Source organism: Lagopus muta, chromosome 19 (assembly GCF_023343835.1).
Source record: "Lagopus muta isolate bLagMut1 chromosome 19, bLagMut1 primary, whole genome shotgun sequence".
Lineage (NCBI taxonomy): Eukaryota > Metazoa > Chordata > Aves > Galliformes > Phasianidae > Lagopus > Lagopus muta.
This window is the reverse complement of record NC_064451.1, coordinates 6,924,095-6,947,095: the sequence shown is the minus strand read 5'-3', so window position 1 is coordinate 6,947,095 and position 23,001 is coordinate 6,924,095. Positions and strand designations below refer to the sequence as shown.

Below are 23,001 nucleotides of genomic sequence, written 5' to 3'. Positions count from 1 at the left end.
CATGGATAGGGTGTGCAAAGCGCAAAGCCCACCGGGGTCCCACCAGCACCACAGGGTCCCCTTGGGCACATGTGGGAGCATCACCACCACCCCACATCTCTCAGTTCCCCTGTTCTAACAGCAGAACCTTTTGGACAACCGACAGACCATCAGCAAAACAAGATGTCAGGGCTGCAACCACTGCTGGCCGGGGCTCAGCTGGGTGTTGGGAGGGATCCAGGAGCACGGGGGGACACCGAGCAGCCCACAGGCCCCAGACCTCCCCTTACAGCTGGGTGCTGGGGGCTCCAGACCCACCAAGGCACTGGAGATAGGGGAATGAGGAGAGGGGGAGAGAAAGAGAAGGAAGGAGGAAAATAGCCCCTTATTCTACTTTCATCAAGGAAGCATCCAGCCGTCCAAAAAATTTAATGTTGTATTTTAGCAAGAAAAACAGCTGTTGTGGTACTTGAAGGCCCAGCATATTTTGGCCAGGGCTGCATGTTGTGGATATTGGCTGAGTCAAGGTTAGCTGTTAAAAGGCAGAAATTCTAGACCCATACAAAGAAACATAGCGTTCCTTCGTATCCAGATAATATTTACTCCCAGGGCTGCTTTGTTTTGCTTTGTTCTCCCCCCTGGAGGGTGGCCAGGCACTCAGCCTTGCTGCAGGACTCATAACAGCGTGGAGAGGGGGGAGAAAAGCATTAGGAGAAGATGGGGAGCCCCATCTTGGCGCCCTCATTTTGGGCTCTGCCCACTGATTTTTGGCATTGCCTGGCTTAAAGAGGTCATAGCAGGGATTTGCAAGACAGTGAAAACACCCCAGCACTGTGAGTGTTCAGGGGTTCAAATGATTCCCTATAGTGTAGCACAGAGAATGAGGACCATGAGATGATGATGGCTTTGTGCTCAGTGTCCCCAGGCTGTGTGCTGTGTGTCCTCAAAGCTCTGAGCACTCACTGCCCTGAGCTGGGGAGAAGCATTTCTATTGCATGGAGATGAATCCTCCCCCCCTCCCCCCCAAAAAAAAACAAAAAAAAAGCAACTAACCAAAAATGGACATTGTGAAATTGAAAAATCCAACATGGCTTTCAGCTGCCAAAAGAATTTTGATGGGGAGCCCAGCTCCTCCGAAGCATGGTTGGTTGCCTTCTTGTTTTCAGCCCACTTCCCTTCACCCAAAGAAACATAACTCAAAGGAAAGCATCAATATAATGCTTTCATCAGCCACCGCGGCGGGGTTGGCTCGTCCTCCAGCAGACAGCTCCGTGGCAGGGCTGGCTCTGCCGACAGCCCCATTTCCCAGCACCGTGTGACATCCCAAGCACTGGGGACATGAGGACAGCACAGGATACCGGCGACCTCAACCCCAGCTCGATGCCACACAGGCTGTGGGTGACTCATAAAGCTCAGGAATAAAGCAAAGCCATTGCCCTGAGACAATCCCCCCGGTGCCTGCCAGGCTCTGCAGGAGCCATCCGCGCCGTCTCTCTGTGTTGGCACCGATGTCCCCCCACTGCAGGACCACCGCTGGGCACCCCAGGGTGTCCCTCCTGCCTCCACCCTGGCGCCTGCCCAAAGGCAGAAGCCACCAAACCCAACCCCACAGACTTGGCCGACCTCAGGCGCTTGGATGGGGGAAGGCTGTGGGTGAAAAGGGGAAAAAAATGGGGAAAAAAAGAAGAAGAAAAAAAAAAAAAGAGTCCAAGGTGGAACCGCAATGTTTATAAAATGGGTCACTGAATTATACATAAAAATATTTTCCTTGTGGATGCAATTACTTCCTGGACTTGTTATTCCACAGATGCTTAAGTTCGCCTCAAGCAACTCCAATAAATGCTTTACAGTCTGCTAGATCAACAGTAGCAACACTGGAGTGAATTGAATAGCACTGTTTCAAATTTGTCAGAAAACCACACAGTGTTTTCATGAGCACGTTTTAGAAACCCAAACAAAACGATTCCCAACCATCGTGCTCCCTCTCCTCACACTTTTAATGAGTTTCACATGAGCTCTGTGCAGCAGGCAGGGTGCTGGGGGCTCCCCGAAAAGCACAGCAGCACCTCCCCATCCTTTCCCATACAAGCCCCGCTCCTTCTCGCTCCCACATTCTCCAGTCTCATCCCGCAGGACCCGGTATGCATTTGGGATGTGTAGGGCTTAGGATGCTTTCCCAGGGGAAATGAGTTTTGGGAGCCCCCTGTGCATCACCTCCGCCTGCCTTAGAGGTGAAGGTGCTTTGATGCATGCAGCACATCCTGATCCCCAAAATCTCTGCACGACCATCACGAGCAAACCAAAATATTTTGTGTGCTTCCCATAACCTCGAATGATAAAGCACGGGGCAGCGGGGGACACACCATGATGGCAGGGCAGGGTGCACTTATGCCAATAATACAGGTGAAATCTGCCTAGGAATGCTGAAGATTCACCCCAGGATCTGCAGGCAGCTGTAGCACAATCATCCTGTTCATAGATGGCCAGTGGAGCAGAAATGCATCTTCATATCTCCAGATTCCATCTGCAAGATTTTACAAGAGGATGAATGGGTTCGTGGAATCACTGAACATCCCAAGCTGGATGGGACCCATAAAGATCATTGGGGTTAGAAGGTTCCTGTGAAACGGGCTCACAGAAAGCTCCCTATCCCCTGCTCTGAGGATGCAGCCATTTTCTGCTCCCCCTGACGTGAGGATCCTAGCTCATCGTTTTAAGACAAGGTGTAGAAGGGAGGGAGGTTCAGTTTGGATAGCAGGAGAAATTCCTGATGAGAAAGAACGCTGTTGCACTGCACAGCTGTCCAGGGAGTGCTGGGGTCACCGTCCCAGAGGTGTTCCAGAACCACAGAGATGTGGCACTCAGGGATGAGTCAGTCAGTGGGCACGGTGGGGTGGGCTGGGAATCTGAGAGGCCTTTTCCAGCCTTAATGATTTCATGATCTTTCCTTTCTACTTCCCCACGCACCACAGAGCCCGTCTCCAGCCACCACTAAAAACACCCAAAGCCCCAAATCCGGAAGAATCCAGGAAAAAAAAAAAAAAAGAAAAGAAATAAGAAAACCTCATGGCCATGGTGGCAAGTCCTTTACAAGCCCTCCCAGCCGGCCGCAGGTGGGAAGCACCGTGCCTGTCTTTCCCCAGCCCTGGGATGGGGACACATGCTGCCCACCCCACAGCTTAACCCCAGGGCCCCAGGGGGGTGCACTGGCATTTTTATTTGGGATTAGGTCCCAGCACATCTTAATTTTCAATTCAACAGCTGTTGAAAAGAAACATAAAATAAAACAAGCGCCAGCGCCGGGTCCTGCCCACAGCCCCGAATTAGCCACAGAAAAACGTTAACATTCCTGCACTGGCCCTCAGCCAGGAGACGGAGCACTTCAGGAGACGGCGGCGGGCACAGCGCCGTGCTGCTCACAGCCCCCAGTAGGTGGAGGTGGTTTGGGATGCGGGACAGCTGGGGACAGCCCTGGACACGGCCCCCATTACTTTTAGTTTAGTGCCATAAAGCGCTTTAATTCCCAAGGAGAAGCAGGGTGGGAGATAGCATGCGGGATGACAGGTAACGCATCCCATGTGATGCTGCTGTGGGATATCACCCCGGCTGAGTGCTGGCCCCAAGCTGGTGGCGTTCAGAGCGCAGGGATGCAGCAATCCATCTGGAAATGCCATCGCACCCAAGTTGGGGTGAACGTGCAGAAGGCCAAGCGCAGCTCCTGCGCTCCTCCGAGCATCCCCAGCACCCCATGCCACCCCCAGCCCCACTGCAGGTCCCAGCAGCACCAGCCCCATCCCGCAGCCCACACGGTTCCACGCTGCTGGCACGCGCCCTGGCACCTCCCCATCCCGCCATCCGCTGGAGGTGCAGCGCCGGCGGGGGCTGCAATCTGGTCCTCATTAGGAGCAGCAGACAGCCCAGCGCGGGAGTCTGAGCGCTAATCTCCTTTCCAGTTGGTATCCGTCAGCAGATGTACAACAAGTGGTTGGATACTTTAGAGGGCATTTGTGTGACATAGGCTTTAGCTTTTTTCCATCCGCGGGGATAAATGGCCAGGGCTGAGGCTTTGCCGGGCGCACGCGGAGCTGTGCTGGTTCGTTTTACCCAACGTCTTTCTTGGAAGAAGCGGTGATGAAGTTAACAGCCCATGAGCCATAATTGGCTCACATTAAATCGAGGAAATGATCTGTTTTGTTTTGCCCTTTAAAAAAAAAAAGAAAAAAAATTGTATTAAACGGCAAAAAAAAAAAAAAAAAAAAAAAAAAATTGCACACGGCCAAGGAAAAGAGCAGGCAGCAGCTCTCAGGAATTTAGGGGGAGATTTGTGTCCTAAAGAATAACGAAACACAGCCTGGGCCATCAGAGAGAGCAGCTTCAATCCAAAATGCTCAGCCCAAGATGCCCACGGGCAAGGGAAGGATCTCCAAAAACCCCGAATGGTGGCCCCACAATGGGCACCACTTCAGAATCCATCAGAGCAGCTCAGTAAATTAAACTGGATACCTAAAAGCTTTATGTATAAATACGTACACATATACATTATGTATACATACCTTCAAAAAAGTTCTTTATGCAAGTTATGCTTTCCTTAATCTCATTGCCTCTCAGCCAACACAGGGTATCAGGAAGCTTGGCGGTTCCCTAGCACAGCTCTGGATATACAGAGTATTGCTGACAGCAAGTTTTCTCTTCTTGTTGTTTTTCATTTTCAGCCCCCAAGGACACGAGCCAAACACAGGCAGATCGTCCTCCCAAGGCTGCAGCTGGACAAAGCCACCAGGTGTTGGGAGGGAAGACATCCAGTCCCAAAAACCTGCCATGCAGACACTCCTGCAGTCCTGTTATCTGCTATCTCACTTCCACCTGTTCCAGGAGTTGTGCTGGATTAACCCAGAGAAAAACCCATCAAGCAGGGAAAAAAAACCACCCCAAAGAACCACAGAGACACGAAGGTTGGAAAAGTCCTCTCAGATCCCCAAGCCCACCCCACCAATCCCACTGCTACCTCCCTCAGTGCCACAGCTCTGTGGTCCCTGGGCAGCCTGTGCCCCTGTCCTGCTCTCAGTCAGGATGTGGATAAAAGGCAGCACCCGTGCTGAGGATCACCCACATCTTGCAGCTCAGCCCTGCTTCCACGTCAGCCAGGTTGGAAGTGGGGCACCAAAACCCCCTTAAATAGGAGTGGGAGCAGCAAAGCCTTTCCTTGGTGCAGCAACCAGCAAAACCCCCATACCCAACACTGTGAGCTTGGCTGTGCTGGTGATGGGTTAACAGTTGGACGTAGTGATCTTAGAGGTCTTTTCCAACCTTAACGATGCTACGATTTTCCAACACATTCATAGTGAGCATGTAATATTTTTCAAAACTACTTATCCTGGGTTTTTTTTCCAACACATTAAACAAATGCAGTGTTTAACTCCCGAGCCCACAGCACTCCATCATCCAGCTGTGTCAGAGCAGAACAGATCCTGCCCAGCATCCATTCCTCAGTCTATTAGGCAGAGTTATTCTCTTGCTCTGTGTTTTGATACTTACAAAGCCATTACCATCTCTTGCATGCACATCCATCATCAGGGCTTCAAACTCCAGAATGTCCCAAAAAATTATTTTCCACTCACCAAGCAGCCTGCCAGGCTCTGTTCTTCTACTCTCCGTTGCTTCATCCATCGAAAGACATTTCAGCAAGTTCTGAGTCCAACCAAATAAACAGATGGCAGCCTGAGAAGGTGCTGATATTTTTTCTGAAGGGGGGGGAAGGGGGGGCAGTGTGGTGAAGGATGGAGTAGAGAAGAGCAGACTTCTATCTGTCTGCTTGGAAGAGCCCTGTTGGGGCTGCAGACACCAATGCCCATTTGGAGCAAGATGCACAGGACCCCATGTTGCAAAGCCCTCAAACTTGTGCCTGGAGGGCTCTCCATGGAGCACAGTACTGACCCCAAAAATCCCCACCTCCCGACCTCTTTCCAGGTCCCCCAGTGCAGCTCCTGGAGCCCACAGATGCCATTCACCCACATTTTGCACAGATCCCATTCGCTACCATAACTCCACATCGCACCAATGCTCCCCCAAACACCCACCCAGCAATCACCAGCCCAGACTTACAGGGAAGATTTATGAAGGGATGCAGCTGGTTGAGTGATGGAGACGGATCTCCTCAAGGAGCGACTGATTTCTCCCTTACAAAAGGGATAGAAATTAATTTATGAACTTGGTTAGTCAAGTTGCCAAGTGGCTTTGATGCAGTTTATTTTTTTGCACATGGCCGTGATCGATCGCACAGCTGTCAGAGGGGGGAGGAAGAAACCCATTGAGTCGGAGCAATGCATCGCCGTGGCCGAGCAGCCAGCAGCTCTCAGCAGCACCAAATCACCCTTCACACAACCCTGGCACTGCTGGCACAACACGGCCACATCGTCCCCCTCCATGCCAACCTTGAGGGCTTGGAGACCCACCCCCCTCTCTCCATGCCATGGCCAAACACACAGCACATCAGAGTTGAGAAGCACCTTCTTTTGCTTGTTGTGCTTTGGTAGGACCTACAGAAATGCAGGGATAGTCACAGAGAGATGCAATGCTGCATGCATTGCCCACCAAACATGAGCTCAGAACCCCTAACACATCACCAAGGGACCCCCACCTCCAAGGACACTGAGGGACAGGCCCTGCCCAGCAGCTCAGCCCCGGCTCGCCGAGCCCAGGCCAGCAGACAGCAGCTCCCTCATGCTCACAGCGTTACAGGTGCTTGGAGGGTTTTCAAGACACGAAGTAATTTCCTGCTTGAAGCAGTTGACAAATCTGCACAGCAACTGGATAGCACTTCGCCTTTCAGAGATCCGACTGCTTCAGGGCTCCTCTCCAACGTGCTTTTTTTTGCCCCAGATAGAAGGGAGGAGGTTGGGTTGAGCATTCCTCTCTTTCCTCTGTCCAAGTTCAGGCTTAGGACAGACACCACATCCTAAACGAGCTCTGCAGTAACCACAAGCAGCAGCCACCTGGCCGGGAGGTGCCTCGCACCCCCAAGCCTGGGGGGGTCCCAGCCCCATCCCACCATTGCCAGCCTCATTACACTGCATAGCTCTGAGAGCTCCAAACAGCAGAAAACACAAACAGGGCCGTGTGGGGGGAATTAAATTGGCACATAAAGGCAGCACTTGCAGATTTGCTACAGTCTGCATGGTGCAACCAGCAGCAGCACTTCTTAACCCCCACAGTCCTGTGAAGGACCACAGCCTTGCACAGAGCAGCTGACAGCATCCCACGCTCACTGAAAACCATTGTGGCAGCCCTGTGAGGACCAACACAGCCCTGGAAATTTTGGAATGAGCTGTCCTACTGTCTCAGCATCCCCCCCCCCCCATATGACCTTTCTTGCTGCAGGGAATTCACAGTCTCGAGTGGCTGAGTCAGCTGTGAACCCCCAGCATCAATCAGGCACTAAACGCAAAGCTTGGTTGTTGGAGAATGGGAAGCAGACAGCAGGAAGGGAAAATGCTCTGAGCCGAGGCAGCAAGCTCCCGAACCACCCTCAGAGCTCCCATGTGGAATTAAGGTGTAGAAACCACTGCAGAAAGCCAATACTCACCTCTCTCTCCTATGGAGTGAACCTGTATCACGCAGCCCTCAGGAACCACAGCTACTCCAGCACTGTGCTGCTGCAGGTCTCAGGGCAGGGGGGCACTACCAGCCCACATCAGTTGCTCCCAATATGCCAGAGCTGCCCTCCCTGCTCCATCTCTATCAGCATTCATCATTGCCCTCAGCTGCTCCCTCAAATCCCCTGGTTTCACCTCCATCTGTTTTTGGTCCTTCCTCTGTTTTATATTGTAAAACCTTCCAAGGGCAGCTCAAGAAGCAACCCTCCACTGTTGCTGGTTCCTCAAGGGGAGTGCCATGACCTCAGCAAAGGGACTTTCGGGTGAACGGTTCCTGCAAGGATCAGCCCATAAATGTTCAATTTTGGTGGCTTTTTCCTGCCCAGGAGGAAGTGCCAGATGCGTGGTGAAGGCGTGCAGAGCACCGTCATCTCCCTCCACCTCTCTACCCCAGCCCAGTTCCCACTCCAGAACTTATCAGGGTATGAGCTCACAAGACAGATTTCCCTGATTAAGCAACACTGGGTGGCCTCTCCCCTTTCGCTTTCAGTTGCTTCTTCCTCTCAGGCCCCTGAAACCTCCTCGAGCATCCGGCCCTGAGCACAGCAGTGCCTTCACCACGACAGGCACCACCATGGAGCCGAGCGTGCGGGAGCCGCTGGTGAGGAGGTCGAGCTCCTCATACCACACCTTCCCTGAGAGCATCAGAAAGGGGCTGGACAAGGAGTACCTGCAGTAAGTGCCAGGCTGTAGCTGTGGGGCTGGATGTGGGGTGGCCATGAACCTGGATCTGGGGTTTGGGAGCTCTGAGTTGGCTGTGGCCCCATGGCTGTGGTGAGAGGGAACTCATCCTGTGTGAGGCTCACGGTGCTGGGATCTGTCTGGGAGAGCCGTGGGTAGGTGGGCTGGGGGGCACAGGGTGCTGCTGTGGGGTGGTGGCAGGGAGCTCTCTGGGATTGCAGTGCTGCCCGCTTCCAGCTTCTGCTTTTCTGTTTGTTGAACTGGCTGAGAACCAGCCGGCTCAACTGAAATGCATCCATGGGGGAAAGCTGCAACAGAGTGAGCTGGATCTTCCATCGAGTGCCATAGAGATGTCCAACACATCCTTCTTGCTCTGCCCACCTCCAGGAGCCTCAACAACAAGCGGCTCTACATGGCAGTGTTTTCTGCCGTGCTGGGGAATTTCAGCTTTGGCTTTGCCCTGGTTTACCCCTCACCGGTGATCCCTGTCCTGGAGGCTCACCCCAACCCCGCGCTGAGGCTGGACCGCTACAGAGCATCCTGGTTTGGGGTGAGGTGCAGGACCGTCTCCACTGGGGGGATACAGAGAGAGCCAGGCTCCACCAAAGCCCCTCTGTGTCTCCCTGCAGTCGGTGTTCATGCTGGGGGCGGCGGCGGGGGGGCTCAGCGCCATGCTCCTCAATGACCACCTGGGCCGCAAGCTCAGCATCATGTTCTCAGCTGTGCCCTCTGCTGTGGGATATGCACTGATGGCCGGTGCTCAGGGCATCGAGATGCTGCTGCTGGGCCGCGTGCTTACAGGCTTTGCCGGTGGTGTGACGGCTGCCTCCATCCCGGTATGTGTCCTAAGAGTTTGCGTGATGGGAGGCGAGGTGGAGCTGAGCTGAATGAGGTGGGGCCTCATTCTGCTTCGGAGGCATCAGCAGAGCTTCAGGGCTGTGTCTGTGCCATAGGGGATGGAGGTGCTAGAGGGGTTGGGGGGGATGCCCCAGGGTAGTGATCGCAGCACATCTGCCCCCATTCTGCTGGGTGGGCTTTTCTGGACCACAAAAAGTGGAAGGCAGGCAGGTCCTTGTTCCTTGCTCTGTTCCTCCACAGAGTTGTTCCCTCCCTTATTTACCAGTTTGACCTCATGTCACATACAGAGAGGAAGGCAAAGATTGAGCAACTGAGGCTGTGTCTTTCCAGTCATTGGAGTCTGAGCACTCCTCCCACACTGGGGCAGGGATGAGTGCTGTAGGGGCTTCCCTGTCCCACTGCCAGAAACAGCCCCTCCACGTTCCCCTCTCTAAGGATGTGTGTTCCAGCAGTTTGGGATTCCCCAGCTGAGCTGTGTGACTGTGAGACACATGCAGGGATGTTCTGTTCGTTCTGGCTGTGTGCTGTAGATCAGCTAAGTGTGTGCTGTCCTGCTCCAGGTCTACATCTCTGAGATCTCCCACCCTGGGGTGCGAGGCATGCTGGGCACGTGTCCTCAGATCATGGCAGTGCTGGGCTCCCTCATCCTCTATGCGCTGGGCAAGTATCTGGCTGTGCAGTGGGAAGGCAGGGTTGTTCCCTCACTTGCACAGGGAAGTGGTGGAGTCACCATCCCTGGAGGCATTGAAGAATCATGGAGATGAGGCAATTGGGAACAAGTTTAGTGGCTGTGGTGGAGGTTGGGGCTGGACTTGATGATCTGAGAGGTTTTTTGCAACCTCAGTGATTCTATGATTCTCCTTCCAATCAACCTGGCTCCCGCAGGGCTGCTCCTGGACTGGCGCTGGCTGGCCGTGGCAGGGGAAGTGCCTGTGCTCACCATGATCCTCCTGCTCTGCTTCATGCCCAACTCACCCCGCTTCCTGCTCTCCCAGGGGAAGGAGGATGAGGCCCTGCGCTCACTGTGCTGGCTCAGGGGCAGGGACACAGACTATGCCCAGGAGTACGAGCAGATTAAGGACAGCGTGAGGAAGCAGGTGAGGACCAGTCTCACCTCCAGCATGAGATAGGAAAATGGAAAAACCCAGCCTGCTTTGGGCAGCTCCTGAGCTGCTTTTTGCGTGTTGCAGCTGTGCTAATGTGTCAGCTTTCTGGCTTTGTGTCCCCCCCCCCCTCCAGAGCCAGCGGATTTCCTGTGCTGAGATCAAGGATCCCTTTATCTACAAGCCCATCCTGATTGCTGTGGGGATGAGGTTCCTGCAGCAGCTCTCTGGTGTCACCTGTATCCTCGTGTACCTGCAGCCGATATTCAAGAACATGGCCGTCATCCTGGTGAGCCCCTGTGCAGCCCAATGCCCTGCCAGCAGAGATGTCTGCCATGTCCCATGCAGATCCAAGACCCCGACCCTGCAGCCTGTTTTGAAACACCTGGTTGGCAGGTCTCCCATCTCAGCTTCTCCATCACTTTTGCTGTTGCAGAAACCAGAGTATGATGCAGCTCTCGTGGGCCTGGTACGGCTGTTCTCAGTGGCAATCGCTGCTGTGTCAATGGATAAAGCTGGGAGGAAGATCCTTCTCTTTGTATCGGGTATGTCTCTCTCAGAGTGTGCAAAGGAATCTTTTCTCTAGAGATTTCCAGTGGCTTTGTAAACGTGCAGGAGTGGAGACTTCCACCATGCAGGACTGTGGAAGGGTGTTTTCCCTTTGGCAGAGGCTCAGCTCCAGAGCATCATATCCAGAACCGTCACACAGATTGCTCTCCCTTTCATCCCTCTGCGCTGTTGCATCTCTCCACAGCTGGAGTCATGTTGGCCTCCAACCTGACCATGGGGCTCTACATCCACTTTGTGCCATCTTCTGAGAACAGCACCACTGCCAACAGGACCCTGGGGAGCATTGCCAACCCTCCTGCTGAGCCCATCCACTACATCACCCTCATCCCCCTCCTGGCTGCCATGTTCTTCATAATGGGTAGGTGCACAGAGCAAGAGCCCAGGGCTGGGTATGAGCCTGGGGGCATGTTTCTCTTCTTGGACAAGATGATAAGGAACAAAGAGATCTGGGCTTGGGGTTGAAAGGGACACAGACCTCCCTGGCAGGCTAAGATGGCATCTGCAGTCACTTTCAGGATTGGTGGAGTATGTATGGTGGGGAATAATGAGGGACTGGTTGAGGTGGGATTGTGCTGTGCTCACCTAATGGGCTCTGAAGCCTCACGACTTCGTCCTCTGCAGGCTATGCCATGGGCTGGGGGCCCATCACCTGGCTGCTGATGTCAGAAATCCTCCCTCTGAAAGCCCGTGGGGTGGCATCGGGCCTCTGTGTTGTCATGAGCTGGGTGACAGCCTTTGCCCTGACCCAGCTCTTCCTTGGGGTTGTGGTGAGTACAGCCCTAGAGGCATCCAGGATCTCTTCTTTGGAGTCTCTTGCACCAGCTCACGTCCGCTTTCTGTCTCACTTTCCAGGAGTCCTTTGGCCTCGAGGTGCCGTTCCTATTCTTTGCTGTCATCTGCGCTGGGAATATTTTATTTACAGGCTGTTGCGTTCCAGAAACCAAACGGAGATCCCTGGAACAGATTGAGGCCTTCTTCAGGACCGGTCGGAAATCATTCTTGAGGTCGTTCAGGAGGTAGGAGCTGCTGGCTGCACCAAGCCATGTGCTCAAGGGCCAGAAAGAAAAGGGTTGTGCTGATAGAGATGGAGCCTGGAGACCTCTGCAAATACAGCATTCCCCAACAAAGGGGAGAGAACAGGCAGCAGTGTCTGTATTGCTTTGGGTGTTGAAATTGCCAGCTGAAGCTTCTAAGATATTCTCACCCCAAGTCCTTCAGCGCTCCGTATGGCTCTCCAGGCAGCGCATCAGCACGAGGTATAGGACCACAGAACCAGCAACAGGCTGGATGTGAAGCTGTCCTGGAAAATACCAGGTATGGCTGTGGACCCAGAGCCACCCAAGCAGCCCGAGAGCCCCGGGCTTTGGCTGGAACAGAGTTAACATCTACCGCTGTCCTGGCGGGCACTCAGCATGTAGTTGCAAGAATAAAACTGTTTCACCTCCAACTGCAAGACGTTGCTTTGAATTGCAGAGAAGAGCTGCAGGTGGGATGGGAGAGGCAGGCAAGGGCTGTGAGGGGGGGAATCACAGCTTCCTGCTGCCTCCCAGGTGAGTCTCACTGCTTGAAGTCTTCAAAAAAAGGCAGAGCCCGATACGTTGTATAAAAAGCTGCCACATTTTATTGCTCTAAAAACACGTTACACTAGAAGCCTAACGAACAAGACCAACCACGGTTCACAAAGAAAACTCAGGACAAAGCACAAAGACTGGGAACAGACAGACATTCAGCTGTAGTGCAAGTGATTCCCTGCAGGAAAGACACGGTCGGTACAGACAATGCTTTGTAGTGGGGCAGGTCCTTCCCTCCCCAGGGTTTTACAAAGAAGGAAGGTGGATGTGCCTCCATCACAGCTGTGTGTAGAGCCTCCACCTCCATCACTTTGAGATTTCAGCTGCATAGATAGTAGCAAATTGCTCTTACCCCTTTCCTGATGTCCTGCGTGGCTTAAGGTCTTATTTAAAGTAAAGCACAGTGCAAGAGGTGGTTATGGCTGTGAGGAACAACTGGCCTTGCTGAGAATTGCCTGACCTGGCTCTCCCCATAGGGGCAGAACAACATAACAACATGCCCTGGGCCTGGGGATCACCTGCCCAAGCACTTGTCAGCCTGCTGAAATGCACAGGGCGAGCTGAGTGTCCTGGATAAGCTTGTATCCTCCCTTCCTGCCAAGGAATCAGGAGGCAGTGCAGAGCATGTGACTGAGATCTCAGGAACTACTAACTGCTTTTAGATCCCCTGCAGCAGGAGGTGCATCTCACCCAAGGGAAGATGTGCTTTATCAGAGGGTTAATTTAAAGCAGCCAAGGACAGAGGAAGAGAGATGGGCCAAAATCAAAACACAACATTTTCAGTATTAAACTCAACCTTTACAGCTGAGACCCATTTCCAGAAAGATGTCCAGTCCTGGCTGGAGCATTACTGTTTCTGTGCATGGCCTGAGATCTCAAGAGCCTCTGGTTTCCACTGACCTTCAGCAGATCAGGCTCTCTGGCAGCCCTGTCCTACAGCATTCTCCTCCTCACATGGCTATGGACCAGGTCTCGATATCCTCACTTCAGTGAAACCTTTCCCTGCAGACAGTGGATGTTTTTTTCTCCTGAGGAAAAAGAAAAAATGACAAAGATGAATTGAGCTTCCCAGGGCCAAAGGAGGAAGTGCCCAAATATGAATCGACGCTGGGCTCTCCAGGTCCTGAGAGAACCTCATTGGAGAAGTGTTTGCTGAGTGACCTTCTTTCTTCCATACAGAAAGTCTGAGGGGTTTTGCTGCATTTGGATTGAGAAATCACAGTGGCTCTTTCCAGAGGTAGAATGGTCTTTTTATTCACTGCACACACAGAGGATCAATTTGCTGTTACAAAATCAGCTGCTGCTTAGAGCAGCAAGGTGTGGGCATACAGCAGAACGAGAGGTTCTGCTCTTTGCATGCCCAGTGGAGAGCCCTTGGGAACCTGGAGCACAACTGCAGCACTTTTTGTGACTAAATGGAGCAGTTGCACGCTGTATAAATGTGCTTGGTAAGAGAAGTGCACAGCTCAGACAGGAATGGTGTAACAGTCCATTTCCAAGTGCGTATTTATTGCCAGTACCCAGCTGTCTTTCCATACTCACTGCAGTCAATGTATCACCTGCTCCTGAGGTCTCACGTAACAAAATTTCTGTCCCATCCTCCCCTCAAAGTCCTCTCCGAGACCTGGCAAGCAGTACCTCACCCATGGATGCCCCTTACCTGCACTGAGCTGAGCCTACCAAATCACTGCAGTGGTGCTTTTCACTTCCTTCATTCTTGCACAGCTCCAAGCACCCTAATGGTGCCTCTAAACACAACTAATAACCACCATGCACTGTGAATGGGCACGCTAACTACTGTGATACTACTACTCTAAAAGTCTTCCTATTGCCACTAAAACAGCCTCTCACCCAACACTGAGGAGAAACCATCCATTAACACTCCACCACTCCTGAAAGCCATGGGTGCAGCATGCAGACTCCACCAGGCTGTGGCCACAGCAAGAGCAGCACCTGGTTTGTGTTCTGCTGCACCACAGCCAGCAACAGTTCCCAGGAGCACCCACTGCAGATGTGCTCACCCTGATACTGCTGCCTCTGTCTGCAATGTTCCTCTACCAAATGCTACTAAACTACTGAAAACCCCCTGAAATCAAATGTGGGTGCTCTGCCCATTGGGCAGGGTGCTGCTCTGCAACCACTCCACGATGCTGCACATGGATGCAAGGAGCAGAGAGGCCTTGGCTACTAACAGGGGTCCCTGCACTCCCCTCACAGCAAAGGGAGCATGGCAGTTTGCAGTCCCTGTGCACACATACACAGAAAGCCAACACCCCACATACTGCACACAGCCAAAGGACCAGCCCAGAGCTGGGGGGCTCTGAAACAGCAAAGCTTTTATTAAACCACGTTGCATCTGGGCTGGCAGTTCTGTACCCCAGACAAGCTGGTGTCAGAGCAAATACAGCACAGAGGCCCAGGGGGAAAGGGCTTAGCACAAAGCAGCTGCCCAGCAAGGCCCTGCATGTGCAAATCAACTCGCACCAGATTCCTGCCTGGTGCAAATCTTCACACCTCCTTGAACTCCAGCAAAGAACCAACAAGGAGCAGTCGCTGACAGCTTAACCCCCCAGCCTCCAGGGACAGCACTGCTCCTGCTGCAATGCCCACACGCACCAGTGCCCTCCAGCAGCAGCTCTCCCAAATTGCAGGGTGACCCCCCACCCCAGCACCCCAGTAACACAAAGGGGATCCTGAGGTGCCAGCAGGCAGCAGGCATAGGGCCAGAGCTGCTGCCTATTTCCACTGAGCACCAGGCCCAGCAAGGAGAGCCATCTCCTGTCACTGCAATCAGACAAAGGGATCAAAGGAAGGACAGCACGCTTTCCAGAGACCCCTGAAATGAGATGATGCACTCTGATGAGTCTCATCAAAATACTTAAATAAGCAGAAATAAATTATTCTCCCTTCTCCTAAGTAAAACAGATGGCAATCAAGTAAAAACAAATAAATTAACCCTTCCCCTCCCATCCCCCAAAAGAAACTGTGATGAGAGGTGGGGGATCTGGACCCGATGAGCAGTTCTGCTCGGCCTCAAACAAAGCAAACAGAATCAGCACTGCTGATGGTGCTTGGAATAAAGCAGCACCTCACAAAAATGGGATTTTCCTGTTTGCAAAGCAAGGATTTGCCTCCTTCCCATACAAAAACCAGCCCGGGTTGATGCAAAAAAGCATGAGCTCAATGAGAAAGGCTGTACAGACAGAAGCCAAGGGCTGGTCCCACGCTCAGAACAGACTGCAGGAGCAGACACAGGAAGTGAGAGAACAGAGCAGTGTCTGCCTGGGCTCAGAGGGGACTCACTTGCACATTAGCAACCATCCCACCTGCAAACAGCCTTCATTTGCCTCAAGCAACACAATGCCTTTTCAGCCTTGCTTCTCTCCTTGCCCAGTAAAAGAGTGAAGCTGAAGAAAAGTACCCTTATTAAGATTACATAATTAATGCTTATAATTCAAGTAAATTGCATTATCTGCCTGAAGCTGTATCCAGAGAAAGGGCAGACTGTGCTTCTCGCCTCTGGAGGCATCACTGTCTTCATGCTTGGCTTTTTTTTTTTGCTGGAAGTCCTTTACTGTGCAAAGATGCCTCCAATGTCTGACCTAACTGGACCCATATTAAAACCTGCATGATGAAAAACACCAAGTGCAAGCATCAGCAGGTACTGCTAAACACTGCATTCTTGTTTTACGCCTGGAAAGAGCCACACCAGAGTGTGCTGCATTAAATGTGTAATGTGCAGCAGCACCCTGGGCATGAGACCTCTGGAGCCAAGGAGTTCCAAGAGCAGTCCCCAGAGAGTGTGCTGCCCACACACAGTCCCCAGCAAAATGTGATGGGCATTAAAACAGAGAAAGGCTACGTATTTAGGCTTGTACAGCAGCACACAAAGGGCCAGCACCTCTGCAAATAAATAAATAAATAAAAGAAAGAAAGAAAGAAAGAAAGAAAGAAAGAAAGAAAGAAAGAAAGAAAGAAAGAAAGAAAGAAAGAAAGAAAGAAAGAAAGAAAGAAAAAGAAGGACCGTGAGATATTTGGTTCTGAGTGGCGGGAGGAGGGAGCAGCCAAAGCACTGAGGTCCAAGTGCTGGTGTGTGAGGGGGGCACAGCCCACCCCATCCCTGAGAGCTCCAGTTGTTGCCGTAGTGTCCAGGGAAATCATGGAGTGACAGAGAGGGGGTGGGCAGATGGGAGGGCAGAGTGGGTTCCCAAATCTTCACCACCATCTCAGGGTCCAAAAGGTCGCCCAGGGCTCATGCACTTCACAGAGCCTGTCCCTCCAGGCACCCTGTGAGCTTCTCTTCATCCATTTGCTTCTGCTGCTGGTGGATCCGAGCGTAGGAAATGGCATCTCCCCTGCAGAGAGAAGGGACATCAGGGTGATATGAGCACCAGGCACCTGTCAGATCAGTGCAGCACACAGTACAAATGTCTCCCAGCTTGTGCCAAGGCCTCTCCATACCAAAGTGACAACAGGAATGAAATGAGACTTGCTGGCCCTCCCCAGCCTCACCCCAGTTGGGACATGAAGGTTTTCCTGAGGCAACCTACACTGAGCTCCCAAGGAAAAAGCTCAGAGGTTCAGCAGACCCCCAGACCTTCTTTCACAGGGTTCTGTTTGAAGAGAAAACACGCCAGCAGGGACATACACACCCAAAAGCATGGTTGATACAAGAGGAAAGCACAGCCTTCCTTAGAGCTGGGGCAGCAAACGGGGCAGGACTGGAGGTCCCCTCCTCAAGCAAGCAAATCTTACTTACTTCTTGCCAAGAGCTGACAGGCCATAAAGCACCCCGGTCGCAAACGCAATGGCATTTCCAAAGAGCGTGGTGAGCGTCAGGCTGAGAATGACAGGGAACACGGCCATCCTGGAAGAGAGACACAGCCCTGGGGTGGCATGGGGACACAGCACCCCACACACCCAGCACACCAGCCCTGGCAGCATCCTCACCCGCAGTAGAAAGCAGCTTTCTGCCAGGCCCGCAGTTTGTCTGCCCTCGAAGACACGGCGTTGGCGAACTCGATGAACTGGCAGCAGAATGGAGCCTCACACAGGAACAGGACGAAGGCGTTCAGCCTCCAGGGAGAGCACATGAGAGTTAGTGCTGCCCGCAATGGGGTCAGCCAGCCAGCCCCCAGTCCCACTGATGCTCCAGAGTGGGCAGAAACGTGTGGCAGGGCTGGAACCTGCTTCATTCTCTCCCATTCTTGATAATTCCCAAACCTTGATCCTAGATTCCAGCCATAAAAGGGGTGGGGAAGGGGGTAGGGAATAGGCAGGGCTATGAATAAAAAGAAAACACCCTGTCTCCACCCAGCTAGTCAAACAAGACCCAGTGATTCACAGATAGCAGCATTTCACCCCAGCTCCCCGTGCCTCAGTTCATAGAGCCCAATGGACAGAACCTCCCTCCCAGTGGTAAAAAAGAACAGAAACTCCACTTACATCATCCACACACCGGCTGCAATGTTCAGTGGGTTGATGGTAACACAGTTCCAGAGACCAGCAACAGCACAGGCTGGGAAAGAACAGAGACTTTCATTGACACAAAGAGCAACCCAGTGTGCAGTGAGACCAGGCTGTCACCTCTGCAAGATAGGGTTTTCTGTGCAAAGGAATTCCTGCTTTGTCCCAGGATGAAGAAAGAGGACCCTGCAGGCACACGTCTGAGCAGCACAGGGAAAAACTCAGGAAAAAAAATAACAAAAAAAAAAGACTTGCAGCAGCGAGGTGTTAGGGCTGAAAACAGAAAAGGAGAGGTGAACCCCATCACAGCCACAATCTCCTAGTTCTGTGCCTCACTACTAGAGATGGGCCAAAAAATGCCAAGTCTGGGCCTCCACGTATTCAAATGGAAGTGGATGCTGACTAAAGCAAGGCTCAAAATAGCTCTGTGCTCCTGAATTTGTAATGCAAGGAGGGGAACCAGCCAGCAGCATCCACACACCTGCCTCCTGCCTCATTAAACTTGCAAAGCGTTCCCTGCACTTGATATGGACGCTGCTCACCCAGGAACCTGATTCCCCAGTAAACAACAGCACAGCACAAAACACCAGCTAAAATCTTACAGCCTTTAAGCTTTCCTCGGATGTGGAGCTGAATAATGAAGAGAGCAAGCAGCAGTCTCTGAAAAGGAGAGCAGCCTGGATGCAGGAAGTTTATGTTCACATGTGTTTTGCTAAGGGAATCCCTGTGCGAGGCTGCTCTGAGCAGTTCTGACCTTCACACGCCTGGCACATGTTTGCAAGATTTCTTCTAAGCAGTCATTGCTGAATCCTCAAGGTTTCCTTATATACCATACTGAGAAACAGAGCTGCATGCCTAGGACCAGTGTGAGGTCATCCCACAAGCAAGCAGACTCCTATTTCTGCAAAACAACAACACAACTCTTATTTTTTAAAGGATTCTTAGGTCTATCCCATAGAACTCAGGGAGTCCTGCAAGAGCAAGGTTCTAACAGAGCACAAATGCCAGAGAGCACGCTGCCAGCCATGCTCCAACAGCATCTTTCATCCTCCCATCACAAAGGGACAGTGTCAGTGTCCCCACACTGCAAGGGGAAACTGTGGCACGAGGTTGGGATGATCTGCTCACAGTCACACATGCAAACAGCTCGAGAGTTGGCAAAGCAAGCAAGCAGTACTGCAGGGAGCAGCAACAACACGTGGAGTTTTCTAACTCTTCTCTCTGATTAATGAACTCTTGGATGCTCATGGAAGGAGAGCTCGGGATTTTTGTCCTTAGTCCTTTCTTTTTTATCTAGCCAATCAGCCTTGTTTTGTCCCCAAACATCCCAAAACAACCCCCTGAGCAATAAGGTCCTTGCAGGAACCCCAGCTAAAAGCTCAAATCTATTTGCCAATGGACCCAGCAAGCCTAAGCGGAGCAAGCCCCTATGTCAGCACAAACACCAACCAGAGAGGAAGGAGTCAGAGCTTTGTAAGCACAGGAACACTGCACTCGATGGTGGTTGCCAACAGCCAGAGATAATGATTTGGTGACCTTGGCTCTCCTTTGCAGCACAACACATCCTGCAGCAGCCTGGCACTTCCTGGTCCTGCTGGGCGGAATCAGCTCCTGCCTCCATAGCCAAAAGGGGACAGAGCTGCCAGCTCAGTGACTTCTTTTTGTAAAACAAAGGCTCAGAAGAGACATAAAATTTAGATAATGCTCGATGGCACGTAAGCTATGGAAGACAGTCCTGCCATTTGTTTAACAGCCGTCCCATCCTGAAAGCCCTGGGGGAGAACAAATAACTGGGAGCTAAAACGAGGAAGAAAAAGAAAATAAAAAAAGAATACCCCCCACAAAGACTCTATTCATTCCAAGCAGCTGGTCACTGTCTTCAGTGCAACTCTATTTTTGCTCCTGGAGCATTTTACAAAAGCCACAGACTCTCATCCTTTTACAAACGGGAACAGAAGGGGGAGAAGGGACTCGGCCAAGGTCACCAAGCAGTCTGTGCAGGAGCCAGCAGCAGATCCAACGTTTGCCTTGTTCCTGCTCCAGTCCCTGCACCTTCCTGACTTGATCCTGTGGGCCACAGGTGTTTGCAAGCACCAGGCGTTGCCTCCCACTGCTAACAAAGTTTCTCATCCTTCCTGCAGGGAATTTTTCATTCTGTAAGAAACATCCCAGCTCTGCAGCAGCCAGAATCCAGCTGCCCAAACTCCTCGTAAATGAGTTCTGTTCCTTCGGAGAAACAAGAGGCAAAGTGCAACCTCGCAAGCTGTTATCTGCTCCTTGATCCAGCTGTTCAGCTCCAGCAAGGTGACCCGGACAAGGAGCGTGTTGCAGTCTGCACTGCAGGATTGCTTTCTTCCATGGCATCCATTTCCCTGCTCCTAACAGCAGCCATATCCACAGCTGCCATGGTCTGGACAGCCCTGGTGGAGGTTCCTGATGCCCTGAACTACTGGCAGCCCTGTGGACGGCTGCTTCACCCAGAAACACCCACAGATGTAAAACTCCTAGAAAACAAGCCAGGAGTTCAGCATAGTTGTGAACAAAAGGTTGTGAAAAGAATCCAAGCATAACTCAGCTGCTTCGAAAGCTGAAGATAGAGGGGGGAAAAATTGATTTCAAAGCGCTGTGCTGCTGCTAAGCCAGGGTTGAGCTGCTCTGGCACACAGGGTGGGCCAACAGCTGCCATCTTGGGCTCCTCACCCCCCATCCTCAACCCCCCACAAGGGAAAAGGCCACATGAAGGGTGATAAGATTCTGGTTGCAACCCCAGCCCATGGCAAAGCTGCTGCTCTGGGAGCTGCCCTCCGACGTGTCCTATCCAGCCTCCTGCCTCCATTACAGATGTGGGGCTGGAGGGGCCTCCACCACAGTCACAGTGCCCACAGCCAGTGTGTTTCACCTCCTAAGAGTGGCCCTGCAAAATCTTTTCATGCCTCTTTCAGCACCTCGGATATAACACAGACCACAAAGGACCACAGGAGGCTGCGTGGAGATGCCTCAGGGTACAGGGCTGGGTAACAAACCCCAGGGCCTGGCTCCATCAGGTGGCAAGGCACAGAGGAGGTCAGGACCAGCCGAAACACTGCAGCAGAGGGAACAGATCTGGGCTGACAGTACTGGCTGAGAAACACTCTTGTTTTAACACTCAAGTCATGGACCCAAAGCAGAAGAAGTTCTCCATCCTGCGCTCTGCAGGAGATCAGACTAAGCAGTCATAACAGTCCCTCCTACTTTTAAGAGCTATTAATCTCCTCACAGAACACAGCTGATTCCTGGCAAAGGTGCAAAAACTCTTTCTCTGGGAAAATTTTCATCAGCACCAGGTAATTCCCAGCCAGCCAATTCGCTTCGCTGTGCACTGTCTCCTGTCTTCTGCATGTCCAAGACTAAACCCCTTAAAAAAACAAACAGTGCAAACCAAGTTTGTTATTTGCCTTCAGAAAACACAGCCAGGGCCCCTGTGATAAACAGCAGGAGTAACGGGAAACATGCTCTGACACTCAGAACAGGGAAAGAAAATAAGTGGAAGGAACACGCAAACACCTGACAGCCCAATAGGATGAATCAAACCCTGTGGCCCCAGTTCAAGCCCTGCACCTGACCCTGCTGAGCCTGGTGCTCGCCGTAAAATCTTTGTCTGCTTTCTCTGCCCACAGCCCTCCCACAGGACCGGGGCTTGGCTGCTGCTCCCATCGCTCCCGGTGATGGGAGATGATTTTTATCCAAGAATAAACTCGAGGATTTGCAGATCCCCCCAGTGACGTCCCTTCTCCCAGGTGCCGAAGTTCAGCAAGTTCAGCAAGCACAAAGCACATCACTCATGCACAAACTAAAATCACCCCTGCTTCAGACATGCCCACAGCTCTTCCTTCTGCCCAAAACACAGCAAAATACACGCGTAAAGAAGTTACAAACCTGCAATCCCAGATTATCATTCCTTGGCCCGCCTCCCCATGCACAAACCTAACCCAACGACCAGAAGCACGACCCCTGACTTAGGCTTTTGCATGCATGAGCAGAGCCAATGGGGAACTGCTGGCTGTAAGAGGGGATACTTACACACGCCCCCGATGACCCCGGCAATCCTGCAGAGCCACCTGTACCACCAGGTCATGCCATCATCAGCGGAGGAAGATGCTGGCTCAGGGGCTGCTGCTTGGAACTGCTCATCCTGAGAGCTCATGGCCTCACTGCTGCTGGGGGGTCAAAGGGCAGCTCCCCGCTCCCCACCTGAGCCCCAGCAGCACAGGATGCCCTTCTAGGTGACACCCCCCCGTCCAGCAGGACCAGGAGATGGCCCTTAACCCAGCCCTGCTGCTGCTGCACCTCTCCTCGCACCCCCATACAGGGCCGGGCCCCCCAGGGCTGACAATAGAGGGTTTCTGACCGCAGCGGCGATGCCAGCGGCCGTGGGAGCAGCCTCCACGTCTCCCTGCCTATTGCATTGTGGGTCCCCTCCTCCAGCAGGGAGGGCTTTGATGTCACACTCATTAAAAAGCCAGTGGGCAGAGCCCGCGTGTGCATATTCATTGGAAGCAGCAGCCTGGGCGGCATGCACACTGTGCTGGGAGCTGGATTGCTTGGGGCGGCCGCTCTGTGCAGGGCAAGGGCAGATGAGTGCATGGGAATGCAGCGGCAGCGAGCCCCAGCATCTCCTGCCAGCCATCAGGGGAAGCTCTGGACACACAAACCACTGCACGGAAGTTTGGTCTGGGCTGATAATGCAGCTCCTTTCCCCACATCACAGAGGGAGGTGGTGAAGGTGCCTCATTTCTGAAAGTTGCCCCTGTCTGTTGCACCGTGCCTCAGCTGTGCGGCCAACGTGAGCACACAGCAGTCTGTGCTCTGCTCTTACCTCCAGCCTCACTCCCTTTCACCCCTCTGAGGATCGAGCTTTTGCTTTGGGAGAAAGTGAAGTGATTTGGTCTGATGTCACACAGTAAAGCCAGTAGCAGAAGCCAGCTCCAGGTCCTGCCTCCCCTTTCTAACCACTAGATGTTATCCATCTACAAGCAGAGAGAAATATGATTTTTTGAACAAACATGAATTTCATGTGAATACTGTTACAGAAATTGTGCCCTCAAGGCAAGACAGAACCACTCCCCTTAATCTGAATGGAGT

The 23,001-nt window shown here is 52.4% G+C and overlaps 2 protein-coding genes and 1 long non-coding RNA gene across 5 annotated transcripts; 1 reads left to right on the top strand and 2 right to left on the bottom strand.

The window, feature by feature from the left end:
• Positions 1 to 1,569: 1,569 nt before the first annotated feature.
• Positions 1,570 to 7,673, bottom strand: LOC125702524 (uncharacterized). Of its 2 annotated transcripts, none has more exons than XR_007380629.1 (5): positions 7,562 to 7,673; positions 6,082 to 6,155; positions 5,598 to 5,667; positions 4,533 to 4,842; positions 1,570 to 4,180 (listed from the first exon to the last, which is right to left on the bottom strand). It is a non-coding gene; the product is annotated as an uncharacterized LOC125702524 (long non-coding RNA). The 2 variants fall into 2 exon arrangements; XR_007380628.1 differs by having other exon boundaries at positions 1,571 to 4,180; positions 4,533 to 4,859.
• A 252-nt stretch (positions 7,674 to 7,925) lies between these two features.
• On the top strand, positions 7,926 to 12,275 carry SLC2A6 (solute carrier family 2 member 6). Of its 2 annotated transcripts, XM_048965910.1 has the most exons (11): positions 7,926 to 8,053; positions 8,139 to 8,306; positions 8,700 to 8,862; positions 8,942 to 9,148; positions 9,731 to 9,830; positions 10,056 to 10,267; positions 10,410 to 10,562; positions 10,710 to 10,818; positions 11,028 to 11,201; positions 11,465 to 11,610; positions 11,696 to 12,275. In XM_048965910.1, the coding sequence occupies exons 1-11, from the start codon at positions 7,926 to 7,928 to the stop codon at positions 11,861 to 11,863; spliced, it is 1,728 nt and encodes a 575-aa protein (XP_048821867.1). In that variant the 3' UTR covers positions 11,864 to 12,275. The 2 variants fall into 2 exon arrangements, with proteins under 2 accessions (XP_048821867.1, XP_048821868.1); XM_048965911.1 differs by lacking the exon at positions 8,942 to 9,148.
• A 166-nt stretch (positions 12,276 to 12,441) lies between these two features.
• CACFD1 (calcium channel flower domain containing 1) lies at positions 12,442 to 22,324 on the bottom strand. The gene is made up of 5 exons (XM_048965923.1): positions 21,940 to 22,324; positions 17,860 to 17,932; positions 17,365 to 17,490; positions 17,174 to 17,281; positions 12,442 to 16,769 (listed from the first exon to the last, which is right to left on the bottom strand). The coding sequence occupies exons 1-5, from the start codon at positions 22,061 to 22,063 to the stop codon at positions 16,676 to 16,678; spliced, it is 525 nt and encodes a 174-aa protein (XP_048821880.1). The 5' UTR covers positions 22,064 to 22,324; the 3' UTR covers positions 12,442 to 16,675.
• Between the last annotated feature and the right edge of the window lie 677 nt (positions 22,325 to 23,001).

What these genes read in the sequence shown, in the direction of transcription:
- SLC2A6 (XM_048965910.1), top strand. Translation starts at nt 7,926, where the DNA reads ATGTTCAATTTTGGTGGCTTTTTCCTGCCCAGGAGGAAGTGCCAGATG. An exon ending in TGCCATGTTCTTCATAATGG is followed by an intron (nt 11,202 to 11,464) that starts GTAGGTGCACAG and finishes CGTCCTCTGCAG; the next exon opens with GCTATGCCATGGGCTGGGGG. An exon ending in AGCTCTTCCTTGGGGTTGTG is followed by an intron (nt 11,611 to 11,695) that starts GTGAGTACAGCC and finishes CTCACTTTCCAG; the next exon opens with GAGTCCTTTGGCCTCGAGGT.
- CACFD1 (XM_048965923.1), bottom strand. Translation starts at nt 22,063, where the DNA reads ATGAGCTCTCAGGATGAGCAGTTCCAAGCAGCAGCCCCTGAGCCAGCA. An exon ending in CGGGGTCATCGGGGGCGTGT is followed by an intron (nt 17,933 to 21,939) that starts GTAAGTATCCCC and finishes GTTCTTTCCCAG; the next exon opens with CCTGTGCTGTTGCTGGTCTC. An exon ending in GCAGCCGGTGTGTGGATGAT is followed by an intron (nt 17,491 to 17,859) that starts GTAAGTGGAGTT and finishes CTCTCCCTGGAG; the next exon opens with GCTGAACGCCTTCGTCCTGT.